Source organism: Mytilus galloprovincialis, chromosome 12 (assembly GCF_965363235.1).
Source record: "Mytilus galloprovincialis chromosome 12, xbMytGall1.hap1.1, whole genome shotgun sequence".
In the NCBI taxonomy this organism is placed as follows: domain Eukaryota; kingdom Metazoa; phylum Mollusca; class Bivalvia; order Mytilida; family Mytilidae; genus Mytilus; species Mytilus galloprovincialis.
The window spans coordinates 12,568,135-12,586,705 of record NC_134849.1 but is presented as its reverse complement, the minus strand read 5'-3'; the positions used below and the strand labels follow the sequence as shown (position 1 = coordinate 12,586,705).

At 31.5% G+C, this 18,571-nt stretch overlaps 1 protein-coding gene across 1 annotated transcript; it reads right to left on the bottom strand.

Annotated features, from left to right (window-relative positions):
- Positions 1–2,229: 2,229 nt before the first annotated feature.
- Positions 2,230–16,278, bottom strand: LOC143053539 (ras-related C3 botulinum toxin substrate 1-like). The gene is made up of 5 exons (XM_076226339.1): positions 16,174–16,278; positions 7,203–7,401; positions 5,681–5,849; positions 4,643–4,776; positions 2,230–2,342 (listed from the first exon to the last, which is right to left on the bottom strand). Exons 2-5 carry the CDS (start codon positions 7,383–7,385, stop codon positions 2,292–2,294), a joined length of 537 nt encoding a protein of 178 aa, XP_076082454.1. The 5' UTR covers positions 7,386–7,401; positions 16,174–16,278; the 3' UTR covers positions 2,230–2,291.
- Between the last annotated feature and the right edge of the window lie 2,293 nt (positions 16,279–18,571).

Below are 18,571 nucleotides of genomic sequence, written 5' to 3'. Positions count from 1 at the left end.
CTATTATTCTTAATCGTTAAGAAACCCGTTGACATGTCAATATATAAAAATATATATCGCTTCCTTGGCGTTGGCATAGTTCTGTGACACAATGAAATTTTTCAACACAAACACATTCACTACTTCAAATCTGTTTTCCTTTGCAAGAACAAATCAAATCCCAAATTAAGTCCAGTGAACAGAACTGGGGTCGTGTTGTAATTTTTTTAACAACCGTGTTCATAGGATAGGCAGCTTTGCTTGATGTGATGTCATCTATATGTTTGTTTGTATCCTTACTCTTAGGACGTGTTGCTTGAATGATGATTCGTTTGGTGGAAGGCGAAAACAGAAAGCAGGTTTTTTTTCTAATTGCAAGTCTCACTTGTACAAAAAGTGGTGACATGATTTTTATTTTGCTTTTTTGGTTTTAAAACTTTGATACAAGAATTCTCACAACACAGATAAAGGTTTAAATATCATAGTAACTTAGTTGTGATAGACATGCCAGTTCTGCAGATGAGGATTTCAACAGCTTAAACACAGACTTTCCCAATTCCAACGATATATGATGTAGTGTCCCAAGCCGTAAGAGCATGAGCTGCTGAGAGAATTCAGAAATATGTCCCAAAACCTGAACGTAGGAGAGACAGCACATTTACAGCTTCATTCCTAAAATGCTTTCTTTAAAGGCGCTAGATGCATGTTAACTGAAAGGGGCTATATACTGATTCCCTGAGGACATATTATCATAAAATGTATCATAGCACATAAGAAGTGCGTCCGAAGTAATATTAAGTATGTTTATTAGAGGATCTGTGGAACAAAACCATACAAAATATTGATACTCATAGCGACATCATTGCCTCATATGTAAGAGTAAGAGCTGCTGTGTTGAATTGTTTTCCGGAAAGCATTAGTTCAATGGTACATGCTGCGTAAACTCTAAAATCAACAAGTAGATCTGCCAGTCCCCCAGAGTTTCAATAGACGCAAATGAAGATTCTTTTTTTTATATCAAAAATAAATATAAACTTCTTATATTTATTAAAATGACTAAAATTGTTAACATACATTTGATGGGACATAAACTAGATAAAATTTAGTTTGTTCTAATTAAGAATTTATCTTTTTTTCAGCCTTAACTGATAAAAAAAATAAGTGAACTAACCTAAATGGTTGACTAATGACAGATGATTATTGTAGAATTATCATTTAAATCATTGGCCTTACTTTTATATATTTAATACAGATTTCAGATTTTTTAATCTTTTTTTTTTGGGGGGGGGGGGGAGAGATCTGATTATTAACCATTTATCTTTCAGACACAATTTACAGAAGTAATTTTGTGATGTAGATCAAAAGTACAAATGTAATAGGCACTTAATAAATCTATCATATATCTCTATATATATCTAACACCTAATATATACATTTGTGTTTTCAATTATTAGGTCAAATATGCATGTGTTAAGATAGTGGAAGATCATTAAAATTATGTAAGACTGGGATTGATTAGTTCATGTAGTTATGTGGTCAATGTGATTGGCATTTAAGGAGTCGGGGTATTGTTGGTAAGTATTCACCTTGTCTCTGATTGTTTAGTGATCATGGCAGTTGTCAATCATGCTAGTATTGTATCATCACTCAACCACCTAATCAAAATGTAAAAAAAATGCACATTAACACACCTAAAAGATATACATACTTGAATGAACTGCTTCAAAAATATACCCAAATTTTTCACTGTTTTCATGTGCATATATGAACAGACATGGGAATTATAGGGAACTATATTTCAGTGTGTATACATTTCATAAATTTAGAAACTAACCTGTGCTTGTCGATAGGGAGGCTGATGCCTTAGAAAAGATTTAGAACTAGGTCCAAACCTTCTAAACGGCTTTTACTTTATGGAATAACGAGAATACTACTCGATGTTTATTAGAGCTGGTGTAAATTAATTTATTAGATGTTTTTTGTCGGATTTTTTAAGTTAGTTTTTCACCATTTTTGTCTATGATATAGATTTTGTTGATCTACATCTTTCTAACAAAAATCTCATTTTATTGACCCGTTGGTTTATTCATATTGTAATACGTATACTGTTCTATCGTTCTGATATATTAATTGATCGTGCAATTTTGACAGACAATAAATGAAGGAGCTATAAGAAAAATATACATCGATAACTTGTATTACAGGGGTTCTTTATGATCATGTTAACCAGAAAATGGATCATTGAAATGAATGCAAAAGTATATACTCCGACTTTATTTATTTTATTCATTGCACAAAAGTGTTATGTTTGCTTATCTCTTCTGAAACCACTTTCTTTCAACTACTCTGCAGCTTTCCCTTAACTGAAAAAAATGATAATCAAATTGATATGATATATATGTAGTTTCTTGAATTCATAATGTTAAGGTTATATTCGAAACGATACAAGTATATATTTTACAAAGTTTTCTATGTACAATTTTTGTATTATAACGTTTGCATGATATAATCAACAAAAATATTTCATTGAGTAAAAACCATTTCCCAGTTAATTTATATTTACCTCTGATGTTTATGATTGCAGAAGTTAACCGAACGCACCATTAACGAAATCATCATAGAATCAAGGAGCGTGTGGAAAATAAGTGGGCTGACAGACGATGCTGTGGATCAATGTTAGATTTTTGTATATATTTCTTCCGTATGTTTGTATATATTGATTTAACGTTGTAATAACAGTTTTAAAAAGTGTTGTTGTATTATTGTTTGTCTTTCAAAAACTATTATCACTGTACAACTTCCACGTTTTTCATGTTTGATCATCTTTTCTTTCATTCAAGGTTTTCCGGTGCACTCACGCTGTTCGGTAGCCGAATTAGTAAGAAGATTTTACGTGGTAAAAGTTAACGTGTACAGAAAAGCTATCTGGGAATAAAGTACGGAAAGACATTAGCAGTACTTTTTTTTTAAAGATTTTGATAAGATAATGGATTTGCATTTAAGATAAACTCTGTGAACACGATGCCAGTAGTTCTACTGTGGTGCTAACCTTTACAGCATGTAAGAAGTTTCTTTTGTTTCGTTTGTGTTGAGTTTTCTTTGGCGAGTTTACTGTCATTTAATACATTCAAAGTTTAATCAACTGCTTACAATTGAAAGTGTGAGCACAAATCTTAATTGATTAATTAACTGATAGCTGGTGTTTAACTACACTTTCGATGATGATGATTATGGATGACTGTTTAACATCCAGCGTGGAATTTAATATACAGACCACATTCAGGACAATAACATTACGTGATATGTTTTGTGACCCCGATTTTGTTTGTTGTCCATATATTTACGAGTTTTGAACAGCGGTATACTACTGTTGCCTTTATTTATTAATTATACTAGACCGACACGTTGAGCCTGATTATAGCATGATAGTTTATGAGGAAGCAGTCAGCAGAAAGAACCCTACTCCGAACTGACCGGTTTAATTTTCTTGTTCATTGATGTTGCTGGCTAAGTGGAGGAGCACCACGTTTTAAAGTCGTTTGATTGACCCGGTCGGGGTTAAAACACGTGACCTCGTGCACCCAAGGCGAACACGCAACTACAAAACCATCGTGCCATATGTGGTGCAGTTCCATAGCATGGTATTTCGCCCAAGGTTACAGATTGGGTTCGTGTTGACTGCATTTTTCTGGTTCTAATTCTTAGGTACTTTTTTTATCTAATTGTTTGAAACGGTTCCTTGATATCTCTCTAAAATTCGTTATTTCAGAATTGGACTTCCTGTTGTGTTTTGCATGTAATCATACACATGAGAGCAAATAAATAACCGATGCTACATCTGGGTAGTTCCGTCACAATATTGAAGCAAAATACAGACTAGGTGTGGGCTTTGTTCATTGTCGAAGGTCATACAGTGACCTACAGTTGTTGATATCTGTGCCATTTGGTCTCTTGTAAAGAGTTGTCTCATTGGCAATCATATCACATCTATTTTTTTATATCTAACAATTTTCATGATTAAGTGTAAATAAGAATGTATATAGTCATGGTGTTGATATTTGCATTATCATATTAACGTAAGGGATTGGATGGAGTTTACAGAATAGAAGGAAATAATTGGCATTTACATACCCATGTGATACAGCGTTGTGTTTTTTTAGTACTTACTTAAGCATGTTAAGGTAACAGTAGTATACCGCTGTTCAATATGCATACAATATCCTCAAATCACATCTAACTTTTTTTATTTCAACATATAAACACAATCAGAATTTTGTAGAAACATAATGAAAATCTTCTTTACATAAATATGCTCTAGATATGTACAACATTTCTTTGGAAATAACTAATTTTTAACAAAGACTCATAAATTCAGGAAAAAACGGCATGTTTGCGGTATATTTATCAAATTTAAATTTTTAAAAAGTTTCAATGTTGACTTTTTCCTTAAAATTGGTTTCAATAATGTTCATACGTAATCAAACCTAATGCCATTTTTAAAAAGAGGGGTCCATGTACTCGTTTTCAAATTAAAGCATTTTAAATCATAAAAATATGCATCTTTACCCGATATGTCACAGTTTGACGTCGCGAAAATAAAATTTTACGTTAGCAACGTTGGTAACTACCTAAAACTGTACATGTATTGTATGCCCTTACTTACAGCATTATCAAAGCATGACTTCAATCCTTTCTGAGTAAGTGCACTTGTTTCATAATATGGCATTCTGTGATCACTGGCAAAAGACTCTGCCTCCTCTTTAGTTATACATGTGTCTTTACTTGAATCTCTTAAATCTGAAATATGTTAAATGAATGTAATCCATGTCAACGTAATTCATTATTACGACTCTATTATAATCCTAAATATCTAAAATAACCAATCTAGGTGGGGAAAACAGGGAAAAAATCGCGGTTCAAGAAAAGCAACATAAAACATGTTAAAAAAAAAGAAAAGATGGTCAATAATGATCAGGCTACAAACAAACCACGTACTAAGTGGACAGACATATAAAGATTGAGCAACGTGAACTTCCGAAACAGGTCTGAACTTAGGTGCTGTTTTAGGCTAAAATTATTTGATACGACTCATATTGACGGTGCTGAATGAGGGTGAGATGGTGTAATACTGACTCATTTTGATGGTGCTGTTTGAAGCCTAAGATGATGTAATACTGACTAATTTTGACGATGCAGTTTTAGGCTAAGATAATGTAATGCTGACTCATTTTGACGGTGCTGTTTGAAGCTAAGATGATGTTATGCTGACTAATTTTGACGATGCAGTTTTAGGCTAAGATGATGTAATTCTGACTCATTTTGACGTTGCTGTTTTGTGCTAAGATGATGAAATGCTAACACATTTTGAAGGTGCTGATTGATGCTACGATGATGTAATACTGACTCATTCTGGCGGTGCTGTTTTATGCTAAGATCATGTAATCCTGGTTCATTGTGACGAGAATAAGCTGGTATCAATAATTGGAACCAACGAGACATTGTTTTGCATAGTATTGTAAAGGTAAAGAATCTGAGTTTTTTTTATCATCATTTTAATGAACTATATTTCATTCTTAAACGAACACCAGTGCCAATAACTCGTTGCGAACCTATGGTCCGCACACATTCTTTAAGAAGAAAAAGCAAACATTGTTTCACATTTAATATTACCGGTAAAATACAGGTGTGCAAGAATTATTACCTGTCTTACAACCAACTAATACTTTAGCTACATTTGGTAGATGGTGCTTTATTTCCGGTATCCATTGCTTTTCTATGTTTTCCAAGGATGATCTGTCGTTGATAGAGAAACACAATAGCACGACATCTGTCTGTGGATACGACAAAGGTCTTAATCTATCATAATCCTCCTGCAATGTAAAACGACAAAGGTCTTAATCTATCATAATCCTCCTGCAATGTAAAACGACAAAGGTTTTAATCTATCATAATCCTCATGCAATATAAAACGACAAAGGTCTTAATCTATCATAATCTTCCTGCAATGTAAAACGAAAAAAGTCTTCATCTATCACAATCCTCCTGCAATGTAAAGCGAAAGAAGTCTTAATCCATCATAATCCTCCTGCAATGTAAAGCGAAAGAGGTCTTAATCTATCATAATCCTCCTGCAATGTAAAGCGAAAGAGGTCTTAATCTATCATAATCCTCCTGCAATGTAAAACGACAAAGTTCTTAATCTATCATAATCCTCCTGCAATGTAAAACGACAAAGGTCTTAATCTATCATAATCCTCCTGCAATGTAAAACGACAAAGGTCTTAATCTATCATAATCCTCCTACAATGTAAAACGACAAAGGTCTTAATCTATCATAATCCTCCTGCAATGTAAAACCTATAAGGTTCTTAACTCTCATATTTTTCCTGAATTGTTAAACCAATAAAGGTCTTAAATTTGCATTATTTCTACGAGACATAAATACAATTAGAATACATTTTTTTTTGTTCAATCATAAATGAAAGTGTACATTTTTAAAGTGAAATGATAATTCGCTTTTATCAGCAAGCTTATTTAAAATCTGTCAAAATAAGCTAAGAAACATTGCCGTTGAATTATTAACTTCTAAGTGAATAATTCGACCTCACTGAATCCGTATTCGTGTGACCTTTAATTTAACCCCTAGAGATTGGTTACGCATGAAATAGGCGTGTTAAGTTATTAAAAGAAAAGAAAGGTCAACATTGAAAGTGAAACAAGGGTAAACCATTTGATTGACTGATTCGATCCGCAAAAACTCATTCTTATACAGGAAAAAACGATCATTAGCATATACTATGATATGAAATCAACAGAACTAGAAAAATCCTATGGCACGAGTTCGCTGTCTATATATATCTAGATTTATGTTTATATCGGATTATGTGACCGTCGGCAGTCTTAGAAGGTCACCTCGATGCAGTTAACTAGATGGCGTCTAAACTAAAACACAGACGAAATGCTGATACATATTATCGAGCCCATGCCCTGTAATTTTTTGTTTTCACTTCAAAACGACACAAATAAAAGTAGTACATGTAGTATAGCGAATAATAGCGTGTTAAAATATAAACAATAAAAAATGTTGTAAAATTATAAAAAGAAAAGCCTCACAATTAACGTCAAAAGAAATTAGGACCCCGTCAATGCAGACCCTCACAATCATTAAAATTAATGTACTATAGAACAAACAGAAATATAGAGTGTATCTACAGTAATATCACCTGTCCAGCCGTATCCCAAAGTCCTAAACCATATGGTTTCCCGTCCACCATTACATTTGCAGTGTAGTTGTCAAACACTGTAGGGACATATTCACCTGGGAAAGCGTTGGTAGTGTAGGAAATAAGTAGACATGTTTTACCCACACCACTGTCTCCGGTAACAATCAATTTCTTATTCTCCATGTCAACCAAGGCAAAACTAAAATGTAACAAAAGTTATGTGGTATTTTTTCTTTTCAATAGATTAGATCGTTGGTTTTCTCGTTCGAATGGTTTAACACTGGTAATTTTTTTGGGGACCGTTTATATCTTGCTGTTCAGTGTGAGCAAAGGATCCGTGTTTACAGTACACTAAACTATAAACGTATTATTTTATGTCTTGAATAGAGAGTTGTCCGATTGGCACTCATACCAAATGTTTCCTTGATCTAGTGCTTCCGTCTATAAATAACAGGTAATATCAGAGTAATTTAAAAGTCAAATCCCCTGTACAGACGATATCATGACAATCAAAGATGAAAAGTGGCTGGTTTGACCCTAAGTCAAACAGTGAATGAACAGGCAAAATCAGTTTAACTTTTTTATCTTCCCTGTACACCTTATTTTACCCTTGGTTTATCAGGGTTATTTGTGTTTAGTTTTTATTTTTCTGAGTAGCGGTGTTTTTTTAAAACCAGTGTGTTATTCTTGTTGGTCTTGTTGTTTTTTCTGTCAATTTATGTGGTTTTACCCTTGACATTTTTATTTCTTCATATATTGTGACACTCGGAATGCATCATTTTCTAATGAAATGCTGTTTTTATATATTAATGAAATTAAAGAAAAATCTTGAAAGAAGCTGAACAAAATCGCAAACCTACAAAAATCAGAGATACATATGTTTACCATTTGACAAAATTTAATTTACTAGTATATTTCTCCAGAGATAAAAATCGTAAACCTGCAAAATGAACCACTGAATTAACTTGGTTTTTTTAACTATCAGCTAAAAGTTTATACAAAAGCAAAGCGTATATATCACAGCATACACAAAAGAAAAAAATTAGATGGCATAAAACAATAAAGATCCTGTTCATGAGTGTTTAGGCTAAGGATTTAAAACAGATCACTACAGACAGGGGACATTTAATAGAAATAAAAAGATGAGGTATGATTGCCAATAGGACAACTTTTCGTACACGTCACAATGTGTAAAAAATAAACCATTATAGGTGTCTACTTTAAACAGCTTTTTATCAATGCTTTTTTTTTAAGTAGACTTAACATGTATTTATATATACTGTCTATCCAACATTGCATTTGCTCTTATCTCTATACTCCATTTACCGTGTATCTAATCGTGTATTGGGCTTATTAGTGTCTTTTTTTCACATGTCGCGCCGTATCTCAAACACGATTTATGATTATTGCATAAAACTTTATACACTTATTAGTAATATTAATCTTAAGACTTGTATATATTTTGGTGACGATTCAAAATTTTATTTCAGTTATTGAGTTTTATGGGGGAAAAGGGATGGTTGTACAGGTCACGCTGTATCTCAAAAACGATTTATGATTATTGCTTTAAACATTATACACCTCTTCAAAATTTTAATTTATAGTTTTTGAAATTTTTGAAAAGAAAAACGGGAGGGTAATGTCCCGCCGTATCTCAAAAACGATTTATTAATTATTGTTTAAAACTTTCCTTATATTAATTTAAAGATCTGTATACTATTTTGACAACAACATACAATTTTCTAGTAGCCCCATTTATGGTATATCCTTATTTCTGGAGCCATTCTGTGTTGATAAGAAAAGCTTACGTTATACAGGAGCAACGTAAATGCTCACTGCACCGCATAGATATGGTAAGAACTAAATAATAGATATCTACTATTGTTCTGCTTAATATGCAATTTCAACCTGAACTGGATTACACTTAATTATCTTGTATAAATGGAGCCTGAATAAGCCAACATATATATATATTCCCTTAACTCAGACTACATTTAGCAGCGAAACAGTGTTAAAGATATTTGCTTCTCTTGTTTTTGAATTTTTGAAAAAGTCGATGTCTTGTTTTATCCATGTAATCCCAATTTAATTTTTTTCACTAAATCCTGCTTTTCTTTAAATAATTAAATTACATATAGTTGCAAAAATTTGGGCTTTTTTTATTTTGTAAATCCCTTGTTATTTTTGCATAGTTCGACAAATAAAACAGTGTCAATACTAAATGAATAAAAAGCATAATGGAATCATTTCTCGTCAAATTGTCAATTGATTAAATTTCAAAAACAAGGACACGAACCTGTAACTTAGTTCTTCTACATATTTACAGTAGATTTCATTGAGTGTGTAGCCAAAGGTTAGCTTGCTTGTAAGCTGAACCGTGAAGTCACTATTAGGTCAGATATATACTACCCTCCTTTCGGAGTAGCCTAGTCCAACAGACAGAGAGATTGGTTATCTATGATGGACAAGTCTACTCTTAAAGGAGGGTAGTTTACCTGACTTAAAAATGACTTAACGGTTTAGCTAACAAGCAAGCTATCAAAAGATATTACCTTTGGCTTCACACTCAATGAAATCGGTTGTAAGTTGAACATCCTTAATTTACAATGCGAATCTCTTAACTCACCAACTTTTTTTCGAGATTTTTATTTACATAATACGATTTTTTTAGTCTCTGTTGTTTGCCTATTGTCAAGTGGCAACAAGTTATACGTACATATTGAGTAAACTTTACTGTCCGAAAACTGACAAATACAGCCCGTAACAGAGTAGTGATCGAATTCGCGTTTATTTACCGTCAGAATAAGTTACGTTATCCGCAAACTTATTTCAGAAGTGACATAATTTAATTTTCTTCATCGACAAAATATTTCATGTCCAACGTGTAAGTTTTCATTGTTTTAGTCGAAGTTTTTTTTAACACAGTAAAACATTTTTTATAATCTACCTCTGTCATTGGCATTTTCATTTTAACGGTAAAAAAAATTAAAGGATCAAATACGGGATCTCCGAAATTTCTATCATTTGTTACGAGGAAATCATTATTCAATCGAACATATGTCTTTGTTCATGACACATATTATGAAATACAAAGGAGTTGAAATGATCAAATACTTTCGAACTGACGGAAACAAAAATACATAATCTAGAATGTGTGTTCTGTCATAAACAATGGCTTCGTCGTGCGAATCGATGAGATCATTATCGACTCCTGAACGATGGACAGTTAGTGCGTGAATTTTTCTTGCAACCTGATTGGAAGATATTACGAGACGTGAATAATCAAAGTTTATTGATTGGTTAGGACAATCCAAACCTAGTAAATGTCCTTCAATCCCATAGAAAATCGGATTTGTCCTCTCTATTTTAGCAATTAGATTTTGCCTGGTCATTAATCATGCATATTCATGATATTGGTACACAGGTAACTTTTATCTATAAATAGTCGAATCTTCTTGAGTTTCGCAAACAACAAGGTTAAACGATATATACTACTTCATAACGTGTGACCTCACGTGTGTGGTAAAATTTGTTGATTGATGCACGTGGCTATTCTAGTAAATGAATTAATCTACAAAGCGAGAGCACTTTCCATTTTCATCAGCTAAGAGTCGACTAGCCCTTTTTGAAAGGCTAATGCTTGTGTTACATGTAACTGATCTTAGCTGTAGAAACAGTTGGTGCGACCTTGATAAAATCTTTATCAATTTAATATAAGCGATAAATATTCATGACTACAATGATAATGAATTTATTGGAGTCACATCCACTGTTTCTACTGTAAACATGAACTCGTCGGTTAGTGCAATGAAGACACTTTGGAAGATTAAGATTGTTGGTTTATTCTTTACACCATCGAGGTATTAAAATTATTTCAGTGTTTATTTAAAGTTAAATTTATTTTCAAATCTCTTCTGTTTAAAATTGTCGAAACTTCCGTTTAAGATTTCTATGGTAACCCAGCTAACACATAATATTTTCATGATATTATTGACTGGTTATATATATGTTTTTCAAAAATATTTACCAAAAAATATTTTAAAGACATTTTTTTTACATCAGAAATTATGCATTAATGATATTTTAACAATAATATTTCGTCCTAATGTTTGATTGCTAATATAAACACATTTTTTGTAAATATTTTTTTTATAATGAATAATAAATATTCTTTGCTGATGTTTTTAAAACGTTAAATAGACAGTTTTATAAATGAGAACAATTGTGTGTCGAGGAGATATTTCTTTGCAATATTCAATCAATATCTGATGGACATTTTTATATAACATTTAATATAATATATTTTTTAGATGTGTAAAAGAAATATTTATAAAACATTTTTGATTTACATCTATGTAAAGCATAAGTTTGATGTATAATAAAATATCTTTTTGATGTAACATCAACATACTTTTCAAAAATATAAAAATGGTAATATCTAATGAATATTTCAATAACATCATAACAATATATTTTTTCGATTTTATTTAGAAAATATTAGTTAAAGACTGTTTCATAATAGTTTTAAGATAATATGTTTAATAGATAATTGTAAGATGTAGGCTAGAAATGTTCTCCAAATGTTTGTCAGTGATATTTGAGTGAAGCACATGTTTGATATCAAAAAAGAAATATTTTATAAACATTTTTACATAATATTTTTAATTGATATTTGTAAGATGTACGACAAATGTTTTTCTTATGTTTGTTAGTGATATTTGTGTGAAGTCCATGATGTTTGATATGAAAAAGAAAATATTTTTTATATAATTTTTTAATCAGATTAACATGAATGTCTCCTCATTTTTGATAGAAAAAGTCTTAACAATTCTAATCTAACTTAAATGAAAATTCAAATCAAGTCAAAAGAAAAATTATCTAGCGAATATAACGATTGTGTTCTAAGAGCATTGAGGACCCAGTAAAAAATCAAAATGATAAAGTCATACCAAATAGGACTACCATAATCTGTGCCTAGAACTAGAAAATTCTTTGTATTTTGCCTAATTCAAAGTTTTTCAAACAGTGTTTATAAAAAAATATCATTGATATTTCATGCCAATAAAGAAATATAAGCCAACATTGTGCCAACAATATGCCAACGTATTAGGTACTTATCTCCCCTCTTTATACCATATACTTGAAAATCATATTATTCCAATGTTCTAACAAAAAATGTGCTCTTCCTTCTCTTTATCTAACATTTTCAAATCTGTGTAGTCATTTAAATGTATTTACCTAAATGATTGAATAATTTTATGCACAAACAAAAAATATTTAAAACCAGCCCAAAACAACAAATACAATTTGAATATACTTTCATTTTTTTTAATTTTATTTTATATGAACATATCATTGACATGAGTAATTATTCTTTCTCTCCAAGTAATAATTCTTTCTCTCCAATTGATAGTTGTTAATCTACTGAATATAAATATAATATAATATCAACCAGTAGCATTTAAGAATTGACTTATAATCATTCAATTCAATGCCTTAATTTTTTTTTATTAAAATGAGAATAAGGTTGATAGACTGTATTTAAAAAAAAAACATTAGGTAGACATCAATAAAATATATCCTAGACATTAGAAGAATATTTTGTCCAGATGTTTGAAAGATGTTGTCTGGATATTTTCAATTGAAACTGAATTATATCAAAATTATGTTATTTCAATATAAAATCAAGATATTTAAAAATAATGCTCTTTAAACATTCAGAGCAGATATTCCCAGAAAATATGCTATTCACATGAGTATAGCCAGACATATCACATCAAATACATGTTTTTGAATGATATTTTGGTGATATTTTGTAATATATTTTAAAAATATCAATAAAATGTTTTTGTGCTACCTGGGAAACTATCTATTCCATAGTTAGGACCATTTTATAATAAATACCCTTTTGTACAAGAATACTTTCTTTATAGAAGTATAGATCTGCTGGTTATAGATTTTTTTTTATAACTTTCATTATTGTGACGACGCGCTATGAAATTCAGATTAATTTTTAAATGAAGTTCTATATAAATTTTTGGTCATAAACACAAATCTTTTAAACAGTTCGACGAATGCGTCAATGTTACAGTAGTCTGTTTACTGTAAGTTACTAAGCTTGGCCCGATTCATCTGTCATTTATGGAAACTAATTCCCCACTTTCTGAGACGTTCTTTTTTATTTCACCATCAGACATGGAGCTACATTTGTAACTAAAGGAAAACTCTCAAATTAAAGAAATTTGACATGATATACTGAAACTTTCTTATAATCAATTAAACGACTGCTTTTCTTAGATATGTGATTTTTCATGGTCAAACTTTTTCATTGTTAACGGACATTTTGAGATTTTTTATTGTAAAAAAATGGTATTTTTTAAAGAAATCAACATTCAAAATTTAGAACTTCATGAACATGTACAGGAAGCTGAATTATTTCACATCTATGTACTACTTAAAATAGTACTTCGATCTGTTGCGTCCTTAAAATGTTCTGACCGTCCTTAGATTAATGTACGGAAATGTTTCGGTAAATTAAGTTCAAATCCGAATTGAATGTTTATGACCACATCGATTTGCTCAATGTAGATATTATATACTGCTTGCACCGTGAATATTTATGGGATTCAACACTGTAATAGGGCCTATATCAATATATTGTTTGTTTCCCCAATCCCGACCCTGCCAATCCAGGTGTGGGTAGGTAGGTAGGGAAATATTTTTATATTTCCAAAAAGCTTGAACATAATAGCACGATCCTGCAAGCCAGAAAATCCAAAATGAATAAAATAATATTGACTTAGTTTGGAAAATTATATTTTATGAGTAGCACCAATTTTGCAGGGTCGGGCGGGTTTGGGGAAACAAACAATATTTTATTTTAGGCCTAGTTTTTTTCGTCTGATACAGAATACCCCATATCTTTTCTTTGTCATACCTATCTGTTTATTACGTCCCCGGTATTATGTCAATCATACATTGTTGCAATACCGACATGCTTGTACTTTGTCACAGAAAAAACTGAAATAATTTTCCTTCAAATCGAAGTAAAAATGCAAATGTACCCTTTAACATTTGAAATGTTAAAGGCAAAATTGCTCTATATCTTCAGTTATTGACGAGTATTTGAAATTTAAACCTCTATAAGATGTGATGTACGCGGCATTTCATTTTATCATTGGTAATGATCCATATCTGACAGAGAAGAAATATTCATAATTCTCAGAAAGTTTTCATAAATATTTTTAGATACCACTAATCGTTCCAACAATCAAGACAACAGAGACAAACAGGGAAAAAAATATGAAAATGAAAAGATATGACTTAAGTGTTAGCATGTTCAGGGAGACGGCACTCAATTTACAAAAAAAATAATTGATGTTTTAAGGAACTGTAGAGGTCTCCACAGGTTTTCAACAAGGGTAGAATTCAAAACCTTGAATATGAAAGCCTCGAAATCCATGATACTTTTTTTGTGCGGTAGTTATATCTACAAACTCCAATCATGTACACGACATATAATACATGTATATTCATACATGTATATTTATATTCTGGGAATTTATTTTTGTTTCCAAACAGAATTATAAGGTTATGTATAAGTGCCTCCCTCCGTTCACTGCACAATTGTAAATTGTCTTCCTAAAGACCAGCAAAAATAAATGGCACAAGTTCACGTAGTCATAAAAAAAGTCGTATAATTTACGTTATCGCACAAAAAATCAGAAATACGGAATATTATATGTGGATGGTTAGGAAATCCGTTTTCCCTACATGTTTTAAAAGTCAAAAAAAATTTTTGTCCCTGATGCAAACGTTTTAAGAACCAGTTTTGTGTAACCTATAGACAAATTCGACTGGATATAAGGAAGTTAATATGTTTACTCTGATTTGAAATTATCTTTTAGAACTTTTTTTAGTAATTGAGAACCTATGTTGTTTATGGGTAATAGGTAAAATGTTTGTTGCATGATCCTTCAAAATGACAGCAAGCGCAGTTTTCCGGACGATTTTCATTTGTACACTGCTAAAAACTGTCAGGTCTTGGCCATGGTATATTTTGGAGAAATTTGTTTTTACTGATTTTCACTAAAAAAAATATTCTCTGTGTGTGCCATTGCAAGAAATAGTTTTGCTCGTTATTTTGTCATATTAAAAAAAATTCTCAACAAAACTTTCCCGTTTAAACTGTACTAGAAAAAAGTTTGGCATGTGAATCGGACGAAGACATATTCTAACAGAAGTACAAAAATCAGTCCTCCCTTTTGTCTATACATATGAGAAAACATTTCAAAGTTATTGATTGAATTCAAATCCATCACACATACGGTACACATTGTAGTCCAAAAAAATAAAGGACTTTATTCCTATCAAACACCTTTTTAATTGTTTACCAGTATATTTCTTTTAGTTTTGGGTAAAATTGTAAAGGAAATAATACTATCAAGACGTCCTCCCATAAATCTTTTTTTTTTCTGTTCTGACTTTGAAGAAATGACTACTTTTCGCCCAATCGAAATGATGCATGGACATATTTTGTTTCATATTATTAGAATTATTTTCAATATCATCGGTATTAAACTTGATTATCGACACATGAAAGTTTGTCAGCATTGTCAATCTTTTTAACGTTAAAGTACCAATAGTTCGGTCACTACTCAATTAAGTTTGTCGATAACGTAGCTAATTTTGACGGTAAAGAAACATCAATTCGATCACTTCTCTGTTACGGACTGTAACTGGTGTAACAAATAAGATTGATTCGAAGACATTGAGAACGTGCAGTCTAGTATGTATGTACATAAAAAAACGATGTCGAAAAATTAAAACATTTTTAACTAGATGAAGCCATGGATACCACTATCATTTGTATACTTAATGATTATTATTAACATATCATATGGGTAACATTGCACTTCGACATACAGTGTATTGGTTTACATTCAAATAAAATGAAAATATTTTGTCTTACCTGCTATATATATCATGTATATATATCAAACCAATTTTCTAAAATATCAGGGGGTCCACCCAGGCAAAACAAAACAACCACGACATTAAGACGGTTAATAAAAAAAGATATAAATTTATAAAAATGTTAAGAATGATCAAGTCTGGGTTAATTACGTTTGGTAAACATCCGAAATCGTTTTTTATTTTACTTTGTAAGTTTTGAAACCCTTTACATGTCCCCATTCAATATTATTCGTCGTCAAAATAAGCCGATAAACAATAACAAATCGATTATTAAAAGTGTGGTCAATAATTTGCTGTGTTCTAATTTTAGAATTAAAATAGGATATTTCTATATAGTAAATATGCAAATGTAAAACACTACTGGTGCGTGACATAATTTACATTGTGTTGATATTTATAATGTGTTTTACTAGAGCTTTCTTACAAATTGACGAAAGGTACGTATGCTTGACGAATCATACGTAAGACTCGTTTTAGGGATCCTTTATTTTGACATATTTAAATCATAGTCGTGGAATTTCGGACAATTATCCTACATGCGACAACACTTATTAAATTGGACTTTTATTGAGATATATTTAGAATTTCGGAACGTGCGATAGGTTAAAATATGATACCACCAGGTCGGAGGAGATAACACTACAAAATATCCTAAAGACATCTAGTATTCAGACGAATAAAATGCCCCTTAAAGACTAAAAATCGACCCCTCCCCTACTCTTCACTATTACAATGTAGCACTGTTTAACCTCAGAAAATATCAAAGCAAATACATTGTCTTCTTCCCTTACAGAAAAATAAGAAAAAATTAAAACACAAATACTTCCTCGATTCAAAATTTGCAACGCTCAAAATAATAAAAAGAAAATGAATAAAAAAGATGATCTTCATACTTTGACATATGCTGGTGCTCGTTTAATAACTTTTGAATCATCGCCTCTCCTCTGGTAATATTCATTGACCCCCTCCCCCTAAATGTGTATATATGATACACCGCAGCAATGGGACGAATATTTTAGCGTATGATTGCGTTTTGCCTATAGTCCTGAACATTCATGTAATATTAGCCACTGGACGATATGTGACAACTTCGCGTCTATCTTCCAAACATGTGTACTGTTAAATCGTCATTATACAATCCACAATGTATATGGTGCAAAATAGTAGATTTATTTTCAAAAATACAAAATCTGTTTTTTCTAGATTTATTCAACATTACTTTTTAAAAACATTGTAGCATCATTTTTTTTTTTTTTTTTTTAATCAAATCTCGATATTCCACTTTGACAATTTGCTTAAAGTGTACAATAAAAAATAAAAATAAAAATAAATGTGAATCTTGTCGTTAAATTTAGGCCGTGTTCACATTGACCTAAATTCGGTGTTGTGTTAGTGTAACTCACACGTAAACTAAACACAATTGCGTTCCCATTGATAAAACTCAATGTTTACATGTAGTTTAAATCATGTTTTATCTACACACAGTCGATAGTCAATGCAGGCCTTTTGTAGGTTAAGTGTACACAAAACTAGGCATTTAGGACATTAGTTTTACCGTGTATATATATTGAAGGAGGAAACTATTTTTGAGTAAAATTGATATTTTTGATAATTATTAGTACATAGTTCTTTACAGAAATTATTGTCTAAATTTTACAGATTTTTTTTTGTTAAAAAAAATTAACGTTCTTTATCAAGACTCAAAGCAGCATCATTGCCGAACCCATAAGGCAGCAACCAATTGATTTTTCGGGGAGGGGGGGGGGGGGGGGGGGGCTATTATAGTTGAGTATACAACATAAAGGCAAGGGGGTGGGGGTGGTGAGCTATAGATTTTGTTTTGGAAACCAAAAATGTTTCCAGTTTTTGGCCCTGAATTTTTTTTTTTTGTTTCACCCTCAGCTGCCACTATATATAATGCTAAAATTGATTTCGACTTGTCACCAAAATTTGTCCTGAAAAAAATCAATAGCCCACGCCCCCTACCCCCCTCCCCCCCCCCCCCCCCGCTCCCCTTTCCCCTCCCCAAAAAATGAAGTAAATAGTTGCTGCCTAATTCATTTGAAAAGGTCTTCCCGAATCGACTTGGCGTACACAGAAATATTCGCCACTGGTCTTTACTCAAACAACGATTCACGCATAAATGCATGACTAAAAAAAGTGTGAGGTAAATGATACGTTTGTCTAGTATCTCAGATCCGTTAAATAACACTTAAAATAAATTAAAAAAAAACGTTACCCTATTCCTTTACCAAATACTACTTGGAGAAGAAATACCATTTGAAACAAACAGAAAAGATAAAAATGTAGTGATCCCTAATATCTCAATCCTTTTTTTTCGGCTGTAAGCACGCTGCTGCAGCTAACGTTTTCTAATGCGTAATCGAGACATC